At 34.9% G+C, this 26,794-nt stretch overlaps 1 protein-coding gene across 4 annotated transcripts in view; it reads right to left on the bottom strand.

Annotated features, from left to right (window-relative positions):
- Nucleotides 1-26,794, bottom strand: part of CNOT6L (CCR4-NOT transcription complex subunit 6 like) — a 121,789-nt gene that overhangs the window by 19,665 nt on the left and 75,330 nt on the right. For all 4 annotated transcript variants that reach the window (XM_078446001.2, XM_078445999.2, XM_078446000.2 and 1 more), the window contains exons 6-8: nt 17,063-17,131; nt 14,387-14,544; nt 11,944-12,098 (exon numbers count right to left, since the gene is read on the bottom strand). In XM_078446001.2, the coding sequence (XP_078302127.1) occupies nt 11,944-12,098; nt 14,387-14,544; nt 17,063-17,131 (382 nt within the window). The remainder of the gene's footprint in view (nt 1-11,943; nt 12,099-14,386; nt 14,545-17,062; nt 17,132-26,794) is intronic.

Below are 26,794 nucleotides of genomic sequence, written 5' to 3' on the forward strand. Positions count from 1 at the left end.
TATATATATATATATATATATATATATATATATATATATATATATATATATATATATATATTAAGGAGAAAGAACAGAGTAAAATCTACGTACCCTGTTTGCAGTTTTATTCTTACCACATCAAGAGATTTGTCAAGAAAATGCACGGTCACACCCTTATCTCAACTAAGGAGAAGCCAACTTTACTATCTCGCCTTTTCCAGAAAGCTGGAGTTACATTATGTAAGGGTTCAGGGTTAACAGCTTCTATAAGGCAGAAAATGGCTCCCTCTGGGACTACAGTTTCTGCACTAATAGTATTTTCTTTCTTTACTTACAAATTAAGTATTGTAGACTTATAGTATTTAATAGAATTGAGTCTAGCACTGAAATTTAATAGCAGTATGATTTTAGGTCAAGCCATTTAAACTCTTTAAGCCTAGTTTTATCAGTTTTGTAAAATATCTTATAAATGGCCAAAACCTACTAAATATACTACTTTTTGCTAAGTATTACATGGAGTAGACACCTCTGTCCTTTTAACAGGCCTACACTACCCCATTTTCCTCCTAGCTTTGAAACAGAAATATGCAATTATCTCTTTAAAAATATTGACTAAAGTCTTACTATGCTGCAGGACACTGTGCTAGACAAACGATACTCCACTCCCTGCTCCAATTCTGGGAGAGGTCTCACGCATGGAGAAGAATAAAAAGTCAGATCATATTTATTTTCTAACCCAGAGTGATAGAAGGGAGCATAGTTTTCATTCTCTACTTTAAGGAGGTGATCTTTTCCTAAAACATGAAGGAAGAAATAATGGAAGGCTATGAAATGATGTTAGAGAGGAAAGGGAATAATGGAAGGTTCTAAGCAAGGACATATTACTTAATTTATATGTTTTAAGATCATTCCAGATGCTTAGTAGAGAATGGATTACAGGAGCTAAAGTGGGAATTATGAGACCAAACAAAGTTTTTGAGGTTGTATAAATGACAGGTGATGGTGGCTTGGACTAAGGCAAGAGAAATAAAGAGAAGATTCAAAATATGTTCCATAGGTAGACTTGACCATCCTCCATATCAGACTTTTTCAAACAATTTCTGGCAATATTCCCATAGATAAAACAAATTAAAGTAGTATTGTGTTTGAATAAATCAATTACTGAAAACAATGAATCTGTTCTGACAAATAAAAAAATTTTAAATCAGAGGGTACTGATGATTATAGTCTTGTATAAGTCTCTGTATCCAACTTATTTCTGTATTTTGTTTTGGTTGCAGAGTATTAAGAAACATCCTGATTCACGGAGACACACAGATATAAGTGGTAAATAACTGACCTTGAACTCAGAAAACCTAAGCAAGCAGGTGAAAATTTGATTCAGGTCTGCACCAAAACAAGTCTATCAAGCAGCATATCCAAAACATGTTATTAATTTGCAAAGTGTTAAAATTTGATATTTGAAATATTTGGGTGAATATGTTATTTTTAAATTAAGTTTAATTATTTGTACTAAGTTTTTGAAGTACCTTCTAAATATTTACAGAACTCTTGAGATTTATTTATAGGAATCCAAGGCTCTGTAGGAAAGTGTGAAAATCCTGTTTTAACAGTAATATTTTTAGTGCTGGAATACCTTAATTCTACTGAAGTCAGGTCCTTGTGAGAGAGGGAGGGTATGCAACAATTAGAAATGCCCTCATCAACTAAAATTTGTTTCCCTCTATCTTTCACCCAATAAAGCTCGATCTAGATATGTTCTTTAAAAGAATATAGATTAAAACCTAGAATCTCTTCTACTTGACACTACTTTAAATATCACACCATTACGTCTTTTCTAATAAAAGAAATGGTCAACTCCTTATATGACATATGGTGTGAGATGGCTGTTCACCTGAACAACTCAATGAACTAGTGCCTTCTTCATTTGCGATTGTTATTTTTGTTAATAAAGACAGAAACTGCACTTTGGGGAGAGCCATATTAATTATAAGCCAAATAAGAACTAATTTTGGTCTTTTCTGCTCTTAAACCAGGTCTCTTCAGTCCTGCATTTTATAGGTGCTTAAAAACAAATGGGAAAACGTTACTTTATTATGTTACATATGTTTATTGTACAGATTTGGGAGCAAGAAAAAATATAAAGAAAATTGAAAGTTATCTGCAACCAAACATCCCCATTAACAAGTCAATATAATTCCCTAGACTTTTCTCCATGCATTTGCATACAAATATTTTTATATAATTAAGATAATACTCTCTAATTTTATATTTTGGCTTATTAATAAACATTCTATCAGGGATACTTCCCTATAAATTATTATTCAAAATCAATACATATGATTATATTATATAAGCCACTTTACAGATTCACAATTTATTTAACTGATTTGTGGTGGACATTTAAATTATTTCTGACTTGAGCTATTATAACCAATGCTATTGAACATTTTTGCATATAAATATTTTTCTGTACCCTCAAATGATTTTATCCCTTACTCTTTCTTTTTCCTTAAGAATCTAAGAGTAGCAGACTTCATTTCTATTGAGTACCCTTTCTTGAATTTCTGTTCATTAGTACACCCACTCACATATTAAGGGAACTTGACTTTTTTAATTTTTATTTTAATTCCAGTTAGTTAACGTACAGTGTTAAGTCTCAGGTATATGATATAGTGATTCAACAATTGCATACACCACCCAGTACTCATCACAAGTGCACTCCTTAATCCCCATCACCTACTTCACCCACCTCCCCTCTAGTAACCATCAGTTTGTTCTCTACAGTAAAGAGCCTGTTTCTTGGTTTGTCTCTTTTTCTCCCCCTTTGCTAGTTTCTTAAATTCGACATATGAGTGAAATCATATGGTATTTGTCTTTCTCGGACTTATTTTACTTAGCATTATACTCTCTAGCTCCATCCATGTCATTGCAAATAGCATGATCTTGTTCTTTTTCATGACTAATATTCCAATGTGTGTGTGTATCTTCTTTATCCATTCATCAATCAGTGGACACCTTGGGCTGCTTCCATATAGTGGCTATTGTAATGTTTGTTTATTTTTGATAGAGTGCAAGCGTGAGCACATGAGCAGGGGAGGGGGAGGGGGAGGAGGAGGGAGAGGGAGAGGAGAGGAGGGAGAGGGAGAGGGAGAGGGAGAGGGAGAGGGAGAGGGAGAGGGAGAGGGAGAGGGAGAGGGAGAGGGAGAGGGAGAGGGAGACACACAGACACAGAATCCAAAGCAGGCTCGAACCCACGAACTGCAAGATCATGACCTGAGCTAAAGTCGGACGCTTAACCAACTGAGTCACCCAGACATCCCTATCTTAGCTATTATAAATAATGCTTCTCCAAACATAGGGGTGCATACATCTCTTTGAATCAGTGTTTTTGTATTCTTTGGTAAATACCCAGTAGTACAATTGCTGGATCATAGGGTAGTTCTATTTTTAACTTTTTGAGGAACCTCCATACTACTTCCCACATTGGATACTCCAGTATTCATTTCCACCAACAGTGCGAAGGTTCCTTTTTCTCCACATCCTTGCCAAAACCTGTTGTTTCTTGTGTTGTTGGTTTTAACTATTCTGACAGGTGTGAGGTGATATCTGATTGTAGTTTTGTATTTCTCTGATAGGTGATAATAAGCATCATTTCATGTGCTCGTTGGCCATCTGTAGGTCTTCTTTGGAGAAATGTCTGTTCTTGTCTTCTGCCATTTTTTAAATTGGATTATTTGGTTTTTTGGGTGTTGAGCTATACAAGTTCTTTACATATTTTGAATACTAACCCTTTATCAGATATGCCATTTGCAAATATCTTCTCTCATTCCATAGGTTGCTTTTTAGTTCTATTGACTGTTTCGTTTGCTGTGCAGAAGCTTTTTATTTTGATGTAGTCCCAGGTTTGCTTTTGTTTGTTTTGCTTTTATTTCCCTTGCTTCAGGAGACCTATCTAGAAAAAAGTTGTTATGGCTGATGTCCAAGAAGTTACTGTTTAAGGGCCCTTTAAAACTTCATCCTTTTTTTTCCAGAAGATTAAATATCCCTGCCATCTTTTGGTTTTCACAAATCTTATGTGTATGTATTGGTCTTCTCTGAAATAATCGAAAGTCTCAATAAGACAGAACCAGTAATAAAAATAATACATGCTGCCCATTACTGAGGATCAACGTTGTATCAAGACTTTTTACAGGTACTTCACACCTATTGATCCTAAACTTTGCAAAGACTTTGCAAAGGAGTGATTATGGAAACACACTGCCCAGTTTCCTCATCAATTGTCCAGGAATTGCTCCAGCTGCAAAGAGCTACTTCATCCAAGGTCAAGTACTTCTAGGAGCGGCCCTCATACAGTTATATATCAAAAGCAAAAGATAAAGGTTTGGGGATTTGGGTCCTTCCTGGGTTAACTCTCACAGGTCATTTCAGCTCCAAAGCTACAGCTGGCAGAGTCCTCTGAGGCTGTTCACAGGCCTGCAACACAACTCTGTTCTCTATGCCCAATTCTATTTCTTCTCTGTTCCTTTCCACAGGGGAACACGAAACTACCTTATCTTTTAGAAAAATGAGATGGTTTATTCATCTTCAACAACCTAGAACTTCTATACTGCAACATTCATAATAGATTACCCATGCCAGTTCTATAGTTATACTTTTGCAAGATCTTTTAGTACCAAAAGGTGTAATTATCTTGATATGGAAACCTAACTAGTTCAGTCAGTATACTGACTCTCCTGTCTTACCAATCTCCTCTTCACTTGTCTTACTTTGGTCTTTCCACTTTGAAGATAATTCTCAATAGAGATCGTGAAAGCAAAACAGAAGATGTAAACCCAGTGTTTTTGTTGTTTTTTTTTTTTGTCTTGATCCTCAATTAGTGATTACACAACCTACAATGGGTAATAGCCCTTCTTTACAGTACATGGTATTTAAAATATCCTTGTTGCCTTAACGCTTTCACCAAGCCTCTGCTTTTTCTTAATCTTCTTGGCAAAGATCACAGGTTCAATCAATTTTTTTTAATTTGTTTATTTTGAGGGAGGAAGGGAGGGAGGGAGGGAGAGAGAGAGAGAGAGAGAGAATGCATGTGTGCACACACATGCATGCATGTGAGTGGGAGAGCAGCAGAGAGAGAGGGAGAGAGAGAGAATCCCAAGCAGGCTTTGCACTGTCAGTGCAGAGCCAAACACAGGGCTCAAACTCACTGTGATACCGTGACCTGAGCTGAAATCAGGAATCTGACGGTTAACCAACTGAGCCACCCAGACACCTCTCAATCAACTTCTTTTTAAAATATGCGCTTGAGGGGCGCCTGGGTGGCTCAAACGGTGGTTGAGCGTCCGACTTCGGCTCAGGTAATGATCTCCCAGTCCGTGCGTTTGAGCCCCACTTCAGGCCCTGTGCTGACAGCTTGGAGCCTGGAGCCTGCTTCGGATTCTGTGTCTCCCTCTCTCTCTGCCCCTCCCCCCCGCTCATGCTCTGTCTCTCTCCCTCTCAAAAATGAATAAATGTTAAAAACAATTTTTTTAAATACACATTTGAGGGGCACCTGGATGGCTCAGTCGTTTGAGCATCTGATTTCAGCTCAGGTCATGATGTCGCAATTCATGAGTTCGAGCCCCACACTGGGCTCTCTGCTATCAGGGCTTCTGATTCTATGTCTCCCCCTCTCTAAGCCCCTCCCCCACTCTCTCTCTCTCAAAAATAAAATAAACATTTAAAAAAATTTTTAATGGGGGCACTTGGGTGGCTCAGTCAGTTAAAAGTGTCCAACTTCAGTTCAGGTCATGATCTCTTGGTTCGTGAGTTCAAACCCCAAATCGGGCTCTGTGCTGACAGCTCAGAGCCTGGAGCCTGCTTTGGATTCTGTGTCTCCCTTTCCCTCTGCCCTCCCCCCCATCTCAAAAATAAACAAACATTAAAAAACTTTTTTAAGTGTTTAAATAAAGAAATAAAAAATACATGCTTAGTTACTGACTTTTCTCCATTGGAAAAAAAAATAAAAAACACATCATTTAAAAATGAATCCCACAGGATACCTGAGTGGCTCAGTCAGTTAAGTGTCCAACTTCAGCTCAGGTTGTGATCTCACAGTTAGTGAGTTTAAGCCTCACATCAGGCTCTGTGTTGACAGCTCAGAGCTTGGAACCTGCTTCAGATTTTGTCTCCCTCTCTCTCTCTCTGCCCCTTCCTCACTCACTCTCTCTCAAAAATAAACAAAAATTAAAAATTTTTAAAAATAAATAAAAGGGAATCCTGAACAATTATTTAGTTTATTACATGCTTCCAACCACCTCTCCAAACTTTCTTCCCAACTGGTATAATTAATTATTGTATTGCCTCACTTTTGACTTTTATAACTTCCCAGTCTTCTTTGAGTATCAACTTTTTAATGTCTTTGGTTTCAAAAAGTTCAGAAAAACAAAACCAGTTTTCCTAAACAGAGTATATATGTCCTTCTAACTAATACTCCTTTCCTTGGCACTTATAAATACTAAAGAGGACAGAGTCACGCTCAAGTTTTGTCATTTCTACTTCACCAATAGCTGAAGATCCAAAGAGATAGTTGAGAACTAAGGAACCAAAGAAAGTTCCTTCTTCACAGTGAGAATTAAGTAAGATGTGCCTCTTGTAGCTCAAGAACTTTTTTTTAGGTACCCTTAAGAACATTTCCAACACTAGTGAAGATAGCCATAGTCTCCTACAGCTTGTCTTCTTTTCATATTTTATACTACATTTATAATATAGTAAGAAATTATTCTCCATTTTCCATCCAAATTACCTTACCAATTTAATTGGTTACCTTACTTCTTAATTTCCTCCCTACACACAGCCAGTGCACTCCACTCTGCTTCTACTTTTTGTCTCACAGATTTACATACAGGTGACATTTTGACATACAGAGAGGTCTTCCTCATTCCTTCTATTAAATGTTTTGAAAAAAACATATTGGTTTATAGCTGCTTTCCACTCACTAATCCAAACCATCAGGCCTTGGTAATGAGTAAAAACTTTTAAATGTGCCTCTATTTCAATTCATTTTAGTACTCCTATTCTATACCTAGTATACATATGCTATAAGCATTATTCCTGATGCTATTTTCTTTATTTTAGTCTCAGAAGTCTTCTATTTACCTTTCTGAAAGTGTTATTTTACAGAAAGTCAAATGGGCATAAGAGAGATCATATACAATAAAGATTGATATAATAAAAAAACAAAGACCCCACCTTTTCACATGATTTGAGATAGATTATTAGGATGAATGTTTCAAATACAGGAAGAACATGTCCAAAACAGCCCTTCAAACAGAACAAAGAGGTAACTCAATTTCTTACTAGCCTGTGATCTAGAAGTAATTTTATAGGCTGTGATGTAATTAATTCAACGGTAGAGAGAGACAGTGAATGCCAACTATGAGCAAACAAAACAATCTGTAAGACCTGAGTAATATTCCCTCCCTGAATTCATTTACAAGCCAAAAGGAACAAAAGGTACATAGTCAAAAGTATAACCACAGCAAGGTAAACTATGACCCTTTCTGGATCATATTCCAGCACTCCTAAACCTAAACCAAATGGAAGTTTTTACTGTATATTCAGTATAAGATGCTATAAAATATGTTCTTGGGTCCCTTTAAATAATCATGGGAGTGCCAGAAAATAACTTGCTAAAAAAGGTAAGCTTAGAGACCAGCATAAATAGGGAAGAAAAGTAGATTATGTACTATCCTACGTAACTTTGTACAACTCTTTGAAACACTGAAACCACTTTCACATTCTTGATCATTTTAGCCATATAAGAAATCATTCAAGTTAGGGGTGACTGGGTGGCTCAGCCAGTTAAGCGTCCGACTTCAGCTCAGGTCATAATCTCGCAGTCTGTGAGTTTAAGACCTGCATCGGGCTCTGGGCTGACGGCTCAGAGCCTGGAGTTTTCTTCAGCTTCTGTGTCTCCCTCTCTCTCTCTCTGCCCTTCCCCCACTCACACTCTGCCTCTGTCTCTCTCTCTCAAAAATAAACTTTTAAAAAAAAGAAAGAAAGAAAGAAATCTCTCAAGTTAGGTGAAGCAGTTATTATATCTATTGTGGCATTTGTGGCACCAAGCAGTAATTTTATGTTCCAGACTAAATTTATGAGAGAGTTAACATTATAAACTAGAAATCACAATCCGGTTTTTAAAAATCACACAGACAAATTCTAAGGCAACCACTACCTAGGACAGAGGAAATCAGTATACGAGAAACCAGTGAGATAGAATTATCATGATTGGTCATTTTGGAATGAAACTATAACCTCTGGGTGCCCTCTTCTCAAGCACAAAACTACTGTATTAACATAGGAAGGAAAAGCGAAGACTTGGCCTTACCTGGTACCTCTGAGACTGGAAGCAGGTTAGAAAGCACAGACAATACAGCAAGGACTGAGCACCATGACAACCTAGTTCTAAATCCTACTGGAAGAGACTGTCTCTTCACAGTAATGGTCACTTGTTCTAAAATGGCTGTTCTCCTATTTCCCTTTCTCACTGATGTGAAACAAAGCTAAACTGTTCAGATCAGAACTGCTAACTTCGAGAACAGCAAGTAAGTCATTATCTGGATCTTGTTTCATCTCCATTTTTCTGCATTTTCAATTTCTTCAAATTATGTATCTGGTTCCAAGCCCATTTCTACTAACTGCTAAGGCCAGAGGACAAAATATGGCAAAAGGAAATTTAAGTTTCTGAGTCTAAAAACTTATCTATATTAACAGTCTTTCCATACACACACAACAAAATACACACATATATGTATATATGTTTTATAAAATACTTTGGACTGAAGATAATATTTACTGAGATAAAGGACAAACCAAAAGCTGACTTTTGGCATTTTTATGAATCAAAATTTCTCGTTTCTGGTATCCCCATGCATCTAACTACCTGAAAAACATTCATAATGTTGACCAAAAGGTCCTGCCAAATCTTGAAGTGCCTTCTGAAGCCCCAATGATTAAATTAAACTGCAATGAATATGACACAAGGACTATTTTATTGTATTACAATTCTCAGAAAATTGGTAATATGTGTCCTAGCCTTTGCTAAGCAAGATCTTATCCTTTCATCAAAATGGGTTAACAAATTTTTATTACAGTATTTTGTAAAAAACAGTAATTGTAGTTTCTATTTATTGTTACCTACCTTCTGCCATTTCCCATGAAGAGATAAGCTGTCATCTATGAAGGTTAAAAATTATGAGATACTCTGGTTTTAGAAGAATGATACTTTGAGAATGAGATTTGGAACTACTCTTCCTACAACTACCATTTGACTTTTAAGTTTTGTTAACTATATAAAGAAATTATCTCACCTGGCAATATACAAATATATACAAAGGAGAAAAGCCCAGAAAGGGCAAGTGACTCATTCAAGATTATATAGCTACATAAATAGGAGAACCACCTGGCTTAAAAATTCTTTTCTTAGCACTGTACTATCTCTCCAATCTGAAGAAAGAATAGAATAAAAGCATGGTAGTATACTTTGTGTTAAATTTCGGATAGTTTGGCATTGGATAATTAGCTCATTTGACATCAACAGTATTTGGTACTGCTCAGAAGAGAATATAATAAGGTATTATACTCAAAGTATTCATCTGTTACTGAATCCATGTTACTTATTATTCAGACAAAAAGAGTTGAAGTAGGGGAGAAAACCAAATGCTGCACCTAAGTATTCCCTATGTGTTCATCTCTTAACTAATTTGCAGCATTTTTAATAATTCAAACATCAACTTTTAAAATACTTAACTGTTTAACATTCGCTAGATAATAGTTATAATTGTTAGTTCAAATCTTAACTACCTCTAGTAAATTATCAAGGCATTTTAGATTTTCCTCTCAAACTATGAAGGGAATAATAAAAATTATATTATCTTCCTTCCAGAAGAAACAATGGCAAATGGAAAAAGAACCTGATGTTTTATCTCAATATTATCAGTATTCTTTTTTCAATTATGGTGTCTCAAGGAAATGTGTATATGAACACAGATAACAAACATCAAATTCAAGGCAATTTTTCTAAATAAGGTAACTGTATAAGAGGTACAAGTAATACCGGAGGCTCAACAAGCAACCTAAAGATTCAGTTTAGCACCATGGTTAAAAGCTTTGATTCTCAAGCCAGGCTACTCTCTGTACTTTGGTTTTCTCACCTATAAAAATGATGATATAGCTCTACTCCTAGTTCTGAGGGGTGCTTTAAAAAGTAAATAAGAGAAGGGCGCCTGGGTGGCTCAGTTAGTTAAGGCTCTGACTCTTGATTTCAGTTCAGGTCATGATCTCATGGTTCTTGAGTCTGAGCCCAGCATCGGTCTCTGAGTTGGCAACGTGGATCCTGCTTGGGATTCTCTCTCTCCATCTGTCTCCATTTCTAACCACCCCGCCCCCCACCCAAAATAAATACACTTAAAAAAAAATTAAATAAGAAAATAAAGTAAAAGGCCTAACATTATTATTGAAGTAATATCTATTGTTATTCTATAATTTGTTTAAAAAAAAAAAATCACCAGCCAACTAGAAGAATTTAGTATATTCTCACCTCAGTCAAATACTGCAGGCCTCTGCACTAATGATTAGCCAAAATGAGATATATTAAAAACTCACAGAAAAAAAACAAAAATTCACAGAAAAGACAGGAAAGTAGGTACAAATGAGAAAAAGTAGGCAAGTATCTTCAAATTCACTTAACTCACTTAAAATAACATAATATGCTAGTAAGTATGCCTGTATCAATAAAAACATGTAACTGGCTTTGTTATAACTGGTATTAAAAGGGGGACAACACCGGAAAATAGTAACAAACATCTATATGCTTATCCTATAAGTAGATGATTCCCTATCCAATGTATCAAACCCAAATCATTAAACACGGGATTCAACCTCTATCAGACTTTACATATTTCAGTCTTCTATTGGAGATTCCTTCAATTTTCCACTCTAAAATTAGCAGCCTTTCTGAGGCAAAAAATGTGCTTTTCTCTTTTCCTTAAGATGATAACTAAAGAATGTGCCTCTAACCATCTAGCCGCTCAGCCAGCACTCAAAAGATGACAGATTGTGGCTCTGCACCCTCAAGCAGGGAATGCAGTGTCGTACATCTAATGCATACGACTTCACAACCAGAAGCTTCTACAAGATCATTTATGTATTTTAATATGTACATTCATAACATTCTCACCTTTTGACTTAATCAATGACATTAACAGCTCTGAAAAAACACAAATCATGTTTTCTGTGTGTTTGATAATGACTGCTTTCCACTGTTCTATCTCAATCAACCCTTAAATAAGCTGTCTCCCTTCCATCCTCTCTTACCTACCTATGCAGATCTCTATTTTGTATATATCTTATTTTTATCTTCTTATATGATTACCTTTCCTACTAGAGCTCTGAGTGACATTAGGAGCTATGTCATGTCTATCTTTGTGCCTAATTTGACTAGCACAGCACTTGTCACAAAGCAAATATTCAGTAAACATTTAGTAAATGATTCAATACATGAAATGTTAACTGAAAAATGTTAATAAAACTAATGATTCTGAGAAAGCCAACTGTCAAAACAAAAATCACAGAAAGAAAATCACATCACTCATTTCAAATCTTAAAAGGCACTACACTACCTTTTATTTACACGAAAACTATTTACTTCATAAAAATATATTTAGAAACATGATAATCCCATATTCAAGCATAACTCTCAAAATTTTTAGTGTAATTTGGTAATAAAAAATAAAGAATAATACAATAAAGACTCTTATTTCCAAGACACAGCCTAAGAAATGTAACACTACCAACAGCTTTAATTTTTACATCACTTGCTTTCTAGCTTTTTGTTCATTTTATAGGGTTAAATCAAAGACAATTTCAAATTGTGATAATTAAAGTCAGTATACACTATTATTATTTGTTTCCTTAACTCACTTTTCTGTTTTGAAGAATATTGCACAACCGTCCACATGCTTTCTCTCCTGCTCAGACATGATTTTGGCACGTGACTTTGGAGAAAAAAACCCATCATATCCACGCTCCTTCAATGCTGGCAGAAAGAGAGTGAAGTATTGCTCTGTTTCCACTTCCTGAGGTGAAAGAAAAGTTGTCATCGACATGACAGAGGAAAACTCTAATCAAGATATAAAAATGTTTAGCATTATGAGTGAGATGTGACTAAGTTAGCATAATTCACATAACAAATATTGTCTATCTTCTCTTACAGCTAGCAGGAGCCATTTGATAATGGCAGCTTTTAAACCTGAAAGCACTCGAAATGCTTGCACGATTCTCTCTTGTTCACACAGCTAGTTGGTTCCAAGTCTCTTTAGTCCCAATTTAGAGTTCATTCTACTATATTTTAATTCCTCAAATCTGGCAAAACGGGGCATATTATAAATTAAGCAGGAGGGAATAGTAAATTTTATATAGAGAGGTAATTTTATCTTTCTCAACTGTGGTAGAAAGGAATGATACTTAAAAGTGAGAAGGTTAAGATCTATCAACAAAAAGCTCTACTTTAAGGAATTTTTAGGTAACTGAATACCAATCATCCAATGGTCTCTGCTAATCCAGTATTATATAAAGCTAGACAATTTTATTCTTTGACCCATAAAATATTTTTAACAAATCTTTCCAAATTAAATAATATGTGAACATAATGATTTATCTATAATGCTTATAACATGACTTTATAATAAAAGCTTACAAATAGCCTAAATGTTCAACAGCAGAACAAATGCTTACTCAATAAATGTATACTCATATAATGAATTGGTTTTGAAGAATTTTATTAATATGGAAAGTGCATTAAATACAATAGCATGATCTCAACTTTATTTTTGAAAATATATCTGTAAATAAATAGGAAAGCAAATTTAATATCTGTGTACAACAAACACTTCATAAATTTTAACACAGCAACGATTTCTGGATTATGAGATTAGGTGTTTTCTCCCATCATTCTATTTATTTTTTCAAAATATTCAATTTCTCTAGGATAAAGATTTTAGACTATGGAATTACTATTACAATAAAAAAATACTTTTTAAAATTATGATGTTTTTATTTTTCAAACTATACTTAGAGGAATGTGAGGCTATTATTACTATAAATACTAAATAAAAAGAGGACAATTAAGTAACCACAACAAAGCCAACTTTGTCTATTGCTTCCTTCCCCAATTCTATGTCAGTTTTCAGTGTTTATAAGAAAACTTAACTTTTGAAGATTTTTATTTCCCAGGAAGTCATAAACCATAAACAACATAAAGATAAATTATCAAGCTATTCTAGTTTAAAAAAAACAAGTATTTAAAAAGTAATATCTTTCTTCTCAGGCTACCCTGAAAAGTAGCCACGAAATTATAACACTTACAATTTTTAAATACTTCATAAACATTTAATATTCTTTCGAAAGTTGCTAAGAAAAAATTACTAAACACTACCTATAAACCTTGGCTATTCATTAGCTGACTGTTGAAAAGAAGTGATAAAACACATCTCAACAGAAAGGTGCTTCTTCAATTAAATTCATCATAATAAAATGTTATAAAACAGGAAAGTCTAAATTTCAGAGATGGTTTTTAAAACAAGACAAAAATGCATTATTTACAGTACAACATTTTTTAATGTTTATAATATTTGTCATTAAGGAACAGTGGACAATTTTTTTTTTTTTTTTTTTTTTTTTACAGATTCCATCAGAATCTGTGTCTAAAAAGACACAACCTTCTGCAGTTTTCTCTTTCAGCAATACCAGTGATGTGTTCATAAGATGAACTATTAACATGAATAATGGATGCAATTTTCGCTTAAGAGTAAATGCATTTAAGTGGATGACTGGACTTTAGCAAAACAGTTCCTCTGTGGAAATGTCTTGTGTGCTTATTAAAATTATCCTTTTTGGGGCGCCTGGGTGGCTCAGTCGGTTAAGCGTCCGACTTCAGCTCAGGTCACGATCTCACGGTCCGTGAGTTCGAGCCCCGCGTCGGGCTCTGGGCTGATGGCTCAGAGCCTGGCGCATGCTTCTGATTCTGTGTCTCCCTCTCTCTCTGCCCCTCCCCCGTTCATGCTCTGTCTCTCTCTGTCTCAAAAATAAATAAACGTTAAAAAAAAAAAATTATCTTTTTTTTTTAAGAGAAGAGAAAATAATTTGAGTTTTGTTTTGAACACAGGCTCTCTCCCAGAAATAAGATTAAGTTCACCTTTAAGTTTCAATCTTTTAAGAAAAAATTTTTTTATTTTATTATTTCATTATTTTCTTTTTTCTACACCCAACGTGGGGCTCCAACTCACAACCCCAAGATCACGAGCCACACGCTTCACCGACTGAGCCACCCATGTGCCCCCAGAAAATTTAATTTCTATAGTATTACCTGAAGACTAATGATATCTGCATCACAGTTAACAATTTCTTCCATAATTCCCTTTTTCCTGTATTCCCAGTTTAATGCCCAGGACGGGCAATAGCCATATAGCTGCCGGGTGGCGTATTTATCACATAACACATTGTAACACATAACCGTGAATGATGCTAAGAATTGGGAGGAAAAAAACAAAAGAGAAAAGGGAGAAAATTAGGCAACTTTTTCCAGAGAGGCATCATGTGCGTCCCTGCACAAGCACACATGGCACACAAACCTGCCCCAATGGCAGCACTGTGAGATGCCCTGGGCAAAATTCTGTTACACTGGACCTACTAAAACTTCATTGGAGTCCATCACATCAAAGAGCTTTTACTAGAATTAGACATATAGTTCATATTTTAGATTTTTAGGAAATATATTTTAATAAAAATTCAAATTCTAAATCAGAATGCTAATTTTTTGACATTTTTTAAGCAAAGCTCTGCACAAGTAAATTTTAGTTCTGTTCATTAAAAGGCTCTAACTTCATTAATTTTTATTAACAAAATACCCATTATTTAATACTTTTGGGGGCCTCTTACTATTCATATTGCTCTAAGCCAGAAATATATGGACAAAGTTTAGTTGTGAGAATCCTTTTTGACAAATCATACGTTCATTTCTGAAATTGAATTTTCATTTTAAAATGCCCTTGAACTATATATAAAAGGACTGTGAGCAAACTAATAGGAGACCAAGGTTTAAATCCTTGCTACTCAAAAATGTGTTCTGAGGAACAAGAGTATCAGTCATCACCTAGGAACTCAAAAACACAGAATCTTTGGTACCACAAAGACCCTACTAGGTCAGAACCTATAAGCTGACAAATTCCCCAGATGATTCACATATACATTAGTATGAAAAGCCCTGATTTTTATCAGTAATTCTCTATCCAGGCAGTCCATTAGAATCACTTTGTCCAGCGTTTTCTTTGAAAAGTGTTCGTACCCAAGATCCTACTCAAGACTAATTAAGTTAGTATAATAGGGTCTGGATATTCATATTTTTAAAAAGCATCCCAGGTGATTATAATGGGAAGTCCATATTCTTGAGAATGACACACTTAAATAAAAGATGAGGAATCCAATTAATGAGTAATACTACTTGACTGAAGCTGGTAAAGATTCAGATGATGAGAAAAGGATTAAGAGAAACTTAGTTCAATGGACCCCTGGGCATCTGACTGGTGGCCATTTTGTACACTGTTACCTTTTTAACTATCTGGGACTCATTCTTCCAAAACTATCATTATAGTTTTGTGCCTATAAATCACCCTTAACTGTCAGAAGTTGTTATGCACATCTCCCTACTCACCAGAAGTAAAAGGCACATTTTAGCACTCAGATTCTACTCAGAAAAGTACAATACATCCCAAGAAAAATTCATACTCATTTTTCAGTAAGGAAAACCCAAGAATGCATTACTTCTAAAATTCAATAACTGACAAAAAACATGTTTCTGTTGTTCTTTTTCTTAATGGAAAAGTAGGTATGCAGTAGTAGGAAAGCTTCACTTCAAGATTATGTTCACTCATACTCAAAAAGGGATTACTTTGAAGAACCAGAAAAATGGTGTTTTTAGTATCATAAAGGGAACAATTAATTATGCATTAAGGAAGGCTAAACAAAATAAATCCACCTAAGTTAAGGGTCTGTAGAAAACCTAAAGTTTTCCTTTACTCAGATCATCTATGTGTATCCTGTTAATAGAAGTGTTTCTCGTGATACCACCTGATACAGTGGCTCCTAGAACAGGCTGACACTGTGGCTCTAGAGTGTGGTAGTTTTAAAATTACTGCCTCTGCACTTTTAAAGAGGCACAGAAAGATTTTAAAATTTTAAAGAGGCACTCTGGGAAGACACAGAAATGTACTGTAGATCTGATATTTCTCAGTGTTACTAAAATGCAAACAGAACCATGAAGATGTTTCTCAATACCAAAGCATATAATTTTTTCTAAATACTCTTGACTTTAAAAAAGAACATACAACACAAACAGAAGGCCTTAAAAAGTACACAATAAGTTCCCTGGTTTAGCCTTAAAAAATTATTAAAGTGTTGGTATTCAGTGATTGGTTCAACCTTGGTATTAAAACAATAAAGTTTTCATTTGTTAATTTAAAAAATGAAATTAGATATAATGAAAAATTAGATACTCTTATGGTTAAAAAGAAGGCATTTGGGTAAATAATAATTCATAACTTATTGTAAGTAGAATTCCCAATTATAAAATGTCTAATAAGCAGTAAGAACCACTATAAATGATGTCAAATCATTATTGGTCTCTACAAAGACATAAAAAATTTATATTTTCTACAATACTGCAGTTCGAAAAATGCTAAACCATATCCTTGAATTGCTTAAATACTTACCTTCTACCATCACTACACCACTGGCCTGGTATCATATTTTGTTTCCAATATAGCAAGTATAAACTCAGTCTAAATTATTCTCTCCCAAGTGCTGCCACTCTACCCACTCAAGAAAGATAAAGTATTGAAGCAGTTTAAAATTTCAGAGGAAAATTCATTTTTTTTTAAGTCATCCAATACCCTGTGTGAAGATGTCACTTGGAAGGCCTGATTTACTTATTTATTTATTTACTCAATTGTAAGGCTTTATTACAAGGAAGAATAAGAAAAATTACCTGATGGCAGAATTTGGTCTCGTTCTTTTAATGTAATCCATGGCCTCGGAGGAAGCTGCTCTGGATGAACTGAAGGGAAAAAAATTTTAAATATTAATTTCACATCTTCTAAAATCAGTAGTATTTACTTAAAAATGTCAAATCAACTTCTGTTGTCTCTTCAGTTTTAATGCCTCACAAACTGACTTAAAATTCTAATACTGAAATATAAAGAAGACAAAAGAAGTTTAAGGAGACCTATGAAGAAAATACACAAATGAAAATGTGAAAAGAACATTAGGAAACTCCTAATTGGCATTTCCACTTACACAGCCTTCATTTCTTGATTTTAAACTTTCTCTCTTTTAGAACATCCATGCAAAGCAAGAGATTAGAACTACACTATAGAGAAAAAAAGGAAGGCATTGGTTAAACATTAATTACTCAGATATGATTACCAATACCATGGAACTAAAAGCTACCCAACTACCAGATGAGAGAAAATTCACCAAGATTTAACTACCGCTTTTACTTCTTCCTTTTAAGAACATTCACAATTACAGGATAATTGGATTCAAGTTTGTGGATTTTTCCCAGGGTATTTAGTGGCTGAGAAATATGTTCCTTTAAAACAAAACACTCTTATCTTCATCCAGCCACAGTAATTTTGCCCAGAATATCTAAGATCTTGAAAGTTTCACTTTAAAGGGGTGCCTGGACGGCTCAGTTGGTTAAGTGTTTAACTTCAGCTCAGGTCATGATCTCACGGTTCGTGCGTTCAAGCCCTGGGTCGGGCTCTGTAGTGACAGCTCGGAGCCTGGAGCCTGCTTGGGATTCTGTGTCTCCCTCTCCCTCTGTCCTTCTCCCACTCATGCTCTGTCTCCCTGCCTCTGTGTCTCTCTCAAAAATAAACATTTATAAAAAGTTTTTTTAAAGTTTCACCTTACTGAGCATTTTGGTATTCCAACATCTACCTAAACGATGCTTGCTTTAGCTTCCATAGTTTTCACAGAGTGGAACAAACATTAGTTTGCATATTCCATATCTTGCCAGGAAAGAAATGAAGCTTATCATAAGATGGCAAACAAACCAGGCAGCTGGATCAACATACTGAATCCTGGAAAACAATCATGCCTGCCAGGAGTGCCATGCCACAATCACGGCAACTATGTAAAAAATGGAAAGCCCAATATATAAATACAGTGCAGTGTAAACAAGGAACTTTCTAGTTGTTGGGGTTCCTTATCAGCAAATGGTTAAAAATTCAGAAATCAAAGAATCCTCAAAATAAAACATGTACAGTGATGCTGCCATTTTGGTGCTTCCCAAAACATTACTAATCTATTTTAATTAATGTATCACAGTGTATCAGTATAAGTAAAATGCATAGTATTCACCAACAATGTCCAAAGAGTCAAAAGCATGAAAAGACACTATATCTCACCAGTAATCAGGAAAAAGATGAGACAGCATGTTTTTATCCAGGTTGACAAAAAAAATTTTTTTAATATATCCAGAGTTGGTGATGGTGATAAGAAATGAATACTTGCATATGTGGCTGGTAAGAATATAAATTGGTACGGCTATCTGGGAGGACATCTTTTAAAATTTTAAACATCCATATCCCCTATGACCCAGCAATGCTACTTCCTGGATTCAGCCCTATCTGCTAAAGAAGCATTCATGGGAATGCAAGGGGTGCAGCCACTCTGGAAAACAGTATGGAGGGTCCTCAAAAAACTAAAAATAGAACTACCCTATGACCCAGCAATTGCACTACTAGGCATTTATCCACAGGATACAGGTGTGCTGTTTCAAAGGGACACATGCACCCCAATGAGTATAGCAGCATTATCAACAATAGCCAAAGTATGGAAAGAGCCCAAATGTCCATCGATGGATGAATGGATAAAGAAGATGTGGTATGACAAAGCAGGAAAGAACATCCAATGGAAAAAAGACAGTCTCTTTAACAAATGGTGCTGGGAGAACTGGACAGCAACATGCAGAAGGTTGAAACTAGACCACTTTCTCACACCATTCACAAAAATAAACTCACAATGGATAAAGGACCTGAATGTGAGACAGGAAACCATCAAAACCTTAGAGGAGAAAGCAGGAAAAGACCTCTCTGACCTCAGCCGTAGCAATCTCTTACTCGGCACATCCCCAAAGGCAAGAGAATTAAAAGCAAAAGTGAATTACTGGGACCTAATGAAGATAAAAAGCTTCTGCACAGCAAAGGAAACAACCAACAAAACTAAAAGGCAACCAACGGAATGGGAAAAGATATTTGCAAATGACACATCGGACAAAGGGCTAGTATCCAAAATCTATAAAGAGCTCATCAAACTCCACACCCGAAAAACAAATAACCCAGTGAAGAAATGGGCAGAAAACATGAATAGACACTTCTCTAAAGAAGACATCCGGATGGCCAACAGGCACATGAAAAGATGTTCAACGTCGCTCCTTATCAGGGAAATACAAATCAAAACCACACTCAGATACCACCTCACGCCAGTCAGAGTGGCCAAAATGAAGAAATCAGGAGACTATAGATGCTGGAGAGGATGTGGAGAAACAGGAACCCTCTTGCACTGTTGGTGGGAATGCAAATTGGTGCAGCCGCTCTGGAAAGCAGTGTGGAGGTTCCTCAGAAAATTAAAAATAGACCTACCCTATGACCCAGCAATAGCACTGCTAGGAATTTATCCAAGGGATACAGGAGTACTGATGCATAGGGGCACCTGTACCCCAATGTTTATAGCGGCACTCTCAACAATAGCCAAATTATGGAAAGAGCCTAAATGTCCATCAACTGATGAATGGATAAAGAAATTGTGGTTTATATACACAATGGAATACTACGTGGCAATGAGGAAAAATGAAATATGGCCTTTTGTAGCAACATGGATGGAACTGGAGAGTGTGATGCTAAGTGAAATAAGCCATACAGAGAAAGACAGATACCATATGGTTTCACTCTTATGTGGATCCTGAGAAACATAACAGAAACCCATGGGGGAGGGGAAGGAAAAAAAAAAAAAAAAAAAGAGGTTAGAGTGGGAGAGAGCCAAAGCATTAGAGACTGTTAAAAACTGAGAACAAACTGAGGGTTGATGGGGGGTGGGAGGGAGGGCAGGGTGGGTGATGGGTATTGAGGAGGGCACCTTTTGGGATGAGCACTGGGTGTTGTATGGAAACCAATTTGACAGTAAATTTCATATATTAAAAAATAAAATAAAATAAAAAAAAAAAAAAAAAAAAAAAAGAAGATGTGGTATGATATATACAATGAAGTATTACTCAGCAATCAAAAAGAATGAAATCTTGCTATTTGCACTATGTGGATGGAACTGGAGGGTATTATGCTAAGTGAAATTAGTCAGAGAAAGACAAAAATCATATAACTTCACTCATATAAGGACTTTAAGACACAAAACAGATGAACATAAGGGAAGGGAAATGAAAATAATATAAAAACAGGGAGGGGGACAAAACAGAAGAGACTCATAAATATGGAGAACAAACTGAGGGTTACTAGAGGGGTTGTGGGAGGGGGGATGGGCTAAATGGGTAAGGGGCACTAAGGAATCTACTCCTGAAATCATTGTTGCACTATAAGCTAACTAATTTGGATGTAAATTTAAAAAAATAAAAAATAAAACAAGTTGAAAAAAAAAAGCATTAGGGGCATCTGGGTGGCTCAGTCGGTTGAGCATCCGACTTTGGCTCAGGTCATGATCTCGAGGCTCGTGAGTTCGAGCCCCGCATCAGGCTCTGTGCTAACGGCTCAGAGCCTGGAGCCTGCTTCATGTTCTGTGTCTCCCTCTCTCTCTCTGCCCTTCCCCCACTCATGCTGTCTCTCTCTGTCTCTCAAAAATAAATAAACATTTAAAAAATTTTTAAGGAAGCATTCAAATAGATACTCATTACACTGCTGTTTATAGCAGCAAAAACATGGGTAAATGGCTAATATTCATTTTAGAGAAATCTATGGTATAGTTTAAGAAAAAAGGGATAGATACATGTGTGTTAAAATAGAAAAATATATAAGAAAAACTGAATGAAAACAATTAGAAAATATGCAATGATAAAATGTTTTATTAAAAAACATTTTAAAAACACACATGAAAAGTAATACCATAACATTTCTACTGGTGTAATTTTTACATATCAAAGTCTAGAAAAATATCTACACAAATACACACCCAATTTACAAGTGTGTTTACTTACATGGAGGGAACATGGAATTAAAGGTAATGGTCAAAAAACATTCTAGTCTTAATAGGAATTTTTAACATTTCTTACAAGGAGAATGATATACTCATATGGACATACACTTAAAATTAATTTCTAAGATGAAACTACAATGTCAGTGATATGACAAAGAACAGAAATATAATTATATGGGCTACCATCAAAAAAAACAAAACAAAACACTGTTTAATAGATATAACAGTACCAGAATTTGGATCAATATGGACGATAAGTGTCCCCATGAATACAAGAGACAGGAGTTAACATAGTAATCTCTCAGCATTATACTTAAAATGTGATAAAACAGTAATCCTCCCATTTTTATCTCCCATACATGCCACAATGGGTGCTAGACAGCTGGGTAAGGGCAGCAAAAAAATTCTGATTCCTCTGGCCAGTGAAGCCAAAAAGGAGAAATGCAACAAATATTACATGAGAAACTCACACTCAGTGGCGGTGGTAATCCAAAGTGCTCATGGCAATCTCTCTACCAGAGCCCAAGAGAGCCAACACATCCCACCCCTCCAGGGACCAGCAGCAATGGGCCTAGTTTGCCCACACTGAGGGTGTCAGCTGAGCCTGGAAGGGCTAACAGAACCCATATGCTAAACCTAAACTGGGCAACTGCCTATTAAAATTGACATTTGATTTTAAAAGGTACAAAGGGCACCTGGGTGACTCATCTGGTTAAGCGAACAGCTTCGGCTCGGGTCATGATCTGGCAGTCAGTGAGTTCAAGCCCCTCATTAGGCTGTGTGCTGACAGTTCAGAGCTTGGAGCCTGCTTAGGATTCTGTCTCTCTCCCTCCCTTCCTCTCTCTGTCTCTGTCTCTGTCTCTCTGCCCCTCCCTTGCTCCCTTGTTCTGTCTCCTTCTCTCAAAAAATAACATCAAAAAAAATTTTTTTTAATAATAAAAGCTTCAAGAGTCTCCAAACATAACATTCAAGACAACCAGAGTACAACTGAAAAATCACTGGTCACACCAAAGACCAGGATTATCACAAACTAAGGCAGAAAAGACTACCATCAGAGATCAACAGAGATGATTTAGATGCTGAAATTATCTGACAGAGATTTTAGAGCAGCTATCATAAAGCTGCTTCAAGAAGTAATTACAAATTCTGTTGAAACAAATGAAAAAATAAAAAGCCCAAAGAAGTTCTAATTTTTAAAAAATGACCAAAATGAAATTACTGAACTTAAAAATGTAATAAAAAATAACAAAACTCACTGAAAGGGCAAGAAAAATAAAAAAAACAAAAAAATTAGTAATTTGAGATTTCTTCCATCTGAACAATTAAAGGAAAATAAACTGTGGGAAAACAATTAACAGAGCTTGAGAGACAAAACCTCTAAAATTCATATCATCAGAGTCAAGAAGAAAAGAGAAACAACATAGGCTTAAAAGTATTCTAAGAGACAATGATGAAAATGTCTCAAATTTGGTAAATGACATAAACCTACAAATTCAAGAAGGTGAGCAAACTTCTAGTAGAATAAACCCAAAGAAATCCACACCAAGACATATCATAGACTGAAAACTAAAGACAGAAAAAAAAATCTCAAAAACATCAAAGAGAAAGGACACATTACCTATCGGAACAATGGGTTTCTTTTCTGAAACCATGGTAGTCAGAGGAAGTGGCACATTTTCAAGTGCTGAAAGAAAGAACGGTCAAGCCACAAATTCCGTGCCCAGCAAAACCACCCTTCAGAAATCAAGGGGAAATAAAGATGTTATAAAAGAAAAACCAAGAGACTTTGTTGCTAACAGAACTGCCCTTAAAAAATGGGTAATGGAAGTTCTCTAAACAGAAAGGAAATGGTAACAGAAGAACCAGAACATCAAAAAGGAAAGAACAAGCAATGAGTAAAATCAGGGGTAAACATAATGGATTATGTTTCTCCACATGAGCTTCTTAAGTCATAGCTGATGGCCGAAGCAAAAATCATAACATCTGTGTGATACTCTGTGCAGGTAGAAGAAAAAAAATACATATTTTAATAAAAGTGGGGAGTGTGAGGCACACAAGTGGAAGGCATCGATAATGCACTTAAAGTGATAAAATACCTTTATCAGTTGACTACACTAACTATGTATACTGTGATTCTAGAGCAAACATTAAGAAAATTATAGAAGACAATATACTCAAAAATAGCACAAATAAAACAAGGTAGAATCCTAAAAAATATTTAAGTAACCCACAGGAAACCAAGAAAAGATAAACAAAGTACATATGGGAAACAAACAGAAAACAATTATTTAAAATGGCACAATTAAATGCTACATATCAATAATTTTTTTTTTAAGTTTATTTATTTTGAGAAAGAGAGAGAACGTGCACAGGAAGGTACAGAGAGAGGAAGGGAGAGAGAGAATCCCAATAAGCTGCGTGCTATCAGTGCAGAGCCTGATGACTGGGGGCTCAATCTCAGGAAATGCAAGATCATGACCTAAATCAAGATTAAGAGCCAGATGCTTAAGGGATTGAGTCACCCAGGGACCTCTATTGCTAATTATTTAAAATGCAATGATCTAAATATACAAATTAAAACAGCAGACTCTTGTGGGGCAGACACATAACTCAACTATATGTTGTCTATAAGAAACTTATGTCAAATACAACAACATAGTAAAGTTGAAAGACAACGGAAAAAGAAATACCATGCTAGGAAGAAACAACAACAAAAAAGTAGAGTGGTTATGTTTACATCGGACACACAGACTTAAGAGCAAAGAAAATACTAGAAAAAGAAGGTTGTTACTTAATAATAAAAGGTTCAATTCAGCAAGACTATGTAGTAATTCTAAATATGTATACATCAAACAATGTACCTTCAAATACATGTAACAAAAACTGCCAGGGCTGAAAGTAGAAACAGATATCTCTACAATTACAGTTGGGGAGTTCAACACTATAATGTCAGTATTTGGTAATAAGAGTACTAGGTAGAAAATTTAGAAAAGATATAGAAGAGTGGAACATCACCACCAACTAACATAGTTTACATTTATAAAACAATCCACCAACAACTACAGAATATTTGCTTTTTCAAGCACCCATGTAACATTAGCCAAGACAATGAAACAAACACCAGTAAACTTAAAAGAACTGAAATAATGCAGAATGTTTTCCAACTGGTCCCAAACTGGAATCAAAGAAGAGTAACAGAAAGAACAGAAAATTTAACAGCACATTCTAAATAACCCATGAATGAAAGAGGAAGTCTCAAAGGAAATTAAAAAAAAAACACATTAAACAGAATGAAAATGAAAATACAACATATCAAAATTTGCGGGGTGCAGCTAAAGTAGTTCTGAGAGGGAAATATATAATGCTACATACTTGGATTTATAAAATAGAAAGGATTTAAAATAAAAAAATCTAAGTTTTCACTTCAAAAACAAGAAAAAAAATAAACCCAAAACAAGACAGAAGGAATTACTAAGATATAAGGAAACAGAACATTAAACATAAGAGAAAAAGATATACTGTGCAAATTTTAACCAAGAAGAATTTGCATAGCTATTTTCATATAGCTATATCAATAAAGTAATGAGAAGTACATAATGAGCTGGTAAACATTACAAATAACCAGAAAGATAAGGTATATAAAATAAACCCTCACTATATGTAATTAATAAGAAATACTAGGAACAAAGAAGGCCATTACATGATAAAAGAATCAATCCTTTTGATCCCTGCAAGAGACATAAAAAATAAACAAATTTATAATCAAAATGGGAGATCTTAACACAGCTCTGTCGCTAATGAATAAAAATCAGTAATTATCAAGTATGACATACTCAGGCAATTAATAAACTTAAACTAATATATATAGAATGCAGCACCAAATAAGTACAGAATGTACATTCTGTTTAAGTGCATACATAACACTTAGAAAAATTAAGCATATGCTGCCTAATAAATAAAATATTTAAATTTTTTTAATAAATTACTCTCTGACCACAATGGAATTAAGGTAGGAATCAATGACAAATAAAACATCTCCTAGAAATAAGGAAATTTCTAAGTGATTAATCTAAGAAACAATGATGAGAGCTATTAGATAATATACTGAACTGAATGATAAAAAATTAATACAAATTGAAACCTGAAGAATGCAGCTAAAAGCCAGATTTAAAGAGAGATTTATAAATAAACACTTTGGGAAAAAAACAAAGTCTAAAAGTTAATGATTTAGATGTTAAAAGGTTAGAAAAAATAACAGATGAAAGTCCAAGGAATAAAGATGTAAAAAATCACTGATATCAGGGGTGTCTGGATGGCTCATCAAGTATCCAACTTCGGCTCAGGTCAAGTTGGAGCCCTGCATTGGGCTCTGTGCTGACAGCTCAGAACCTGGAGCCTGCTTTGGATTCTGTCTCCCTCTGGCTCTGCCCCTCCCCTGCTCGCTCGTTGGCTCATTCTCTCTCTCTGTCTCTGTCTCTCTCTTCCCATCTCTCTCTCTCTCTCCCTGTCCCGAAAATAAACATTAAAAAAAAATTTTTAATCACTGATGTTAAAAAAAATAATAAGAGTATTACTAAAACTAAAAATTGGCTCTTTTTTTTTCTCCCAAAGAAATATTGCTAAATACCTGCAGGCAAGACTATGCATGAAGTAAATAAAAGCAACACAAATAACTAATATCTGGAATATGAAAAAGAGACAACACTATTTATCAAATGAACATTAAAAGATATTCTGAACTTCATGGAAATAAATTTGAAGATTTTCTTAAAAAATTAAGATTTAGATAAAATGGGAAAATTACCAAAAAACACAACTTTCAGAAACTGATAAATGGAGTATCAGAACAGTACTATAGTTATTAAAGAAACTAAATCAGCAATTGAAAACTTCCTTCAAAGAAACCCCAGACTCTGATGTATTCTACCATACATTTAAGAAACAACACCAATCATAAATATTCTCTTCCAATTAACAGAAAATAAATTTTGTGATGCCTGTATAATCTTTATACTAAAACCTGACAAGAATATTGAAGAAAGGAAAATTATTGATCGATCTCACTTAAACTTACATGCAAAAAGTCCTAAGTAAAATATTAGCTAACTGAATAAAGGGATATATAAAAAGGATAATACTATACTGCAACCTACTTGAATTGAATACAAAGGTGGTATAGCATTAAAATCAATGGATTTACCAAATTAGCAGCATAAAGGCCAGAAAACATATTCTCATCTTAAGGAAAAAAAGCATCTGATAATATTTAACATTTGTTCATATTAAAAAATGAAAAACTCTAACTAGGAATAGAACTTTCTTAATCTGATATATATAAAAACTACAGTGAATGCCATACTTAATCATAATTTCAAAAAGCTAATAAATTTTGAAATTAGACAAATTACCACTACTGTTAGCACCTACTAAAGATCTTAGCAAGTACAATAAGGCAAGAAAAAGAAACAAAAGATAAGAATTAGAGAGTAATGAAAGTGTTGTTATGTGCAATGAC

Source organism: Panthera onca, chromosome B1 (genome assembly GCF_046562875.1).
Source record: "Panthera onca isolate mPanOnc1 chromosome B1, mPanOnc1 haplotype 2, whole genome shotgun sequence".
Taxonomy (NCBI): Eukaryota; Metazoa; Chordata; class Mammalia; order Carnivora; family Felidae; genus Panthera; species Panthera onca.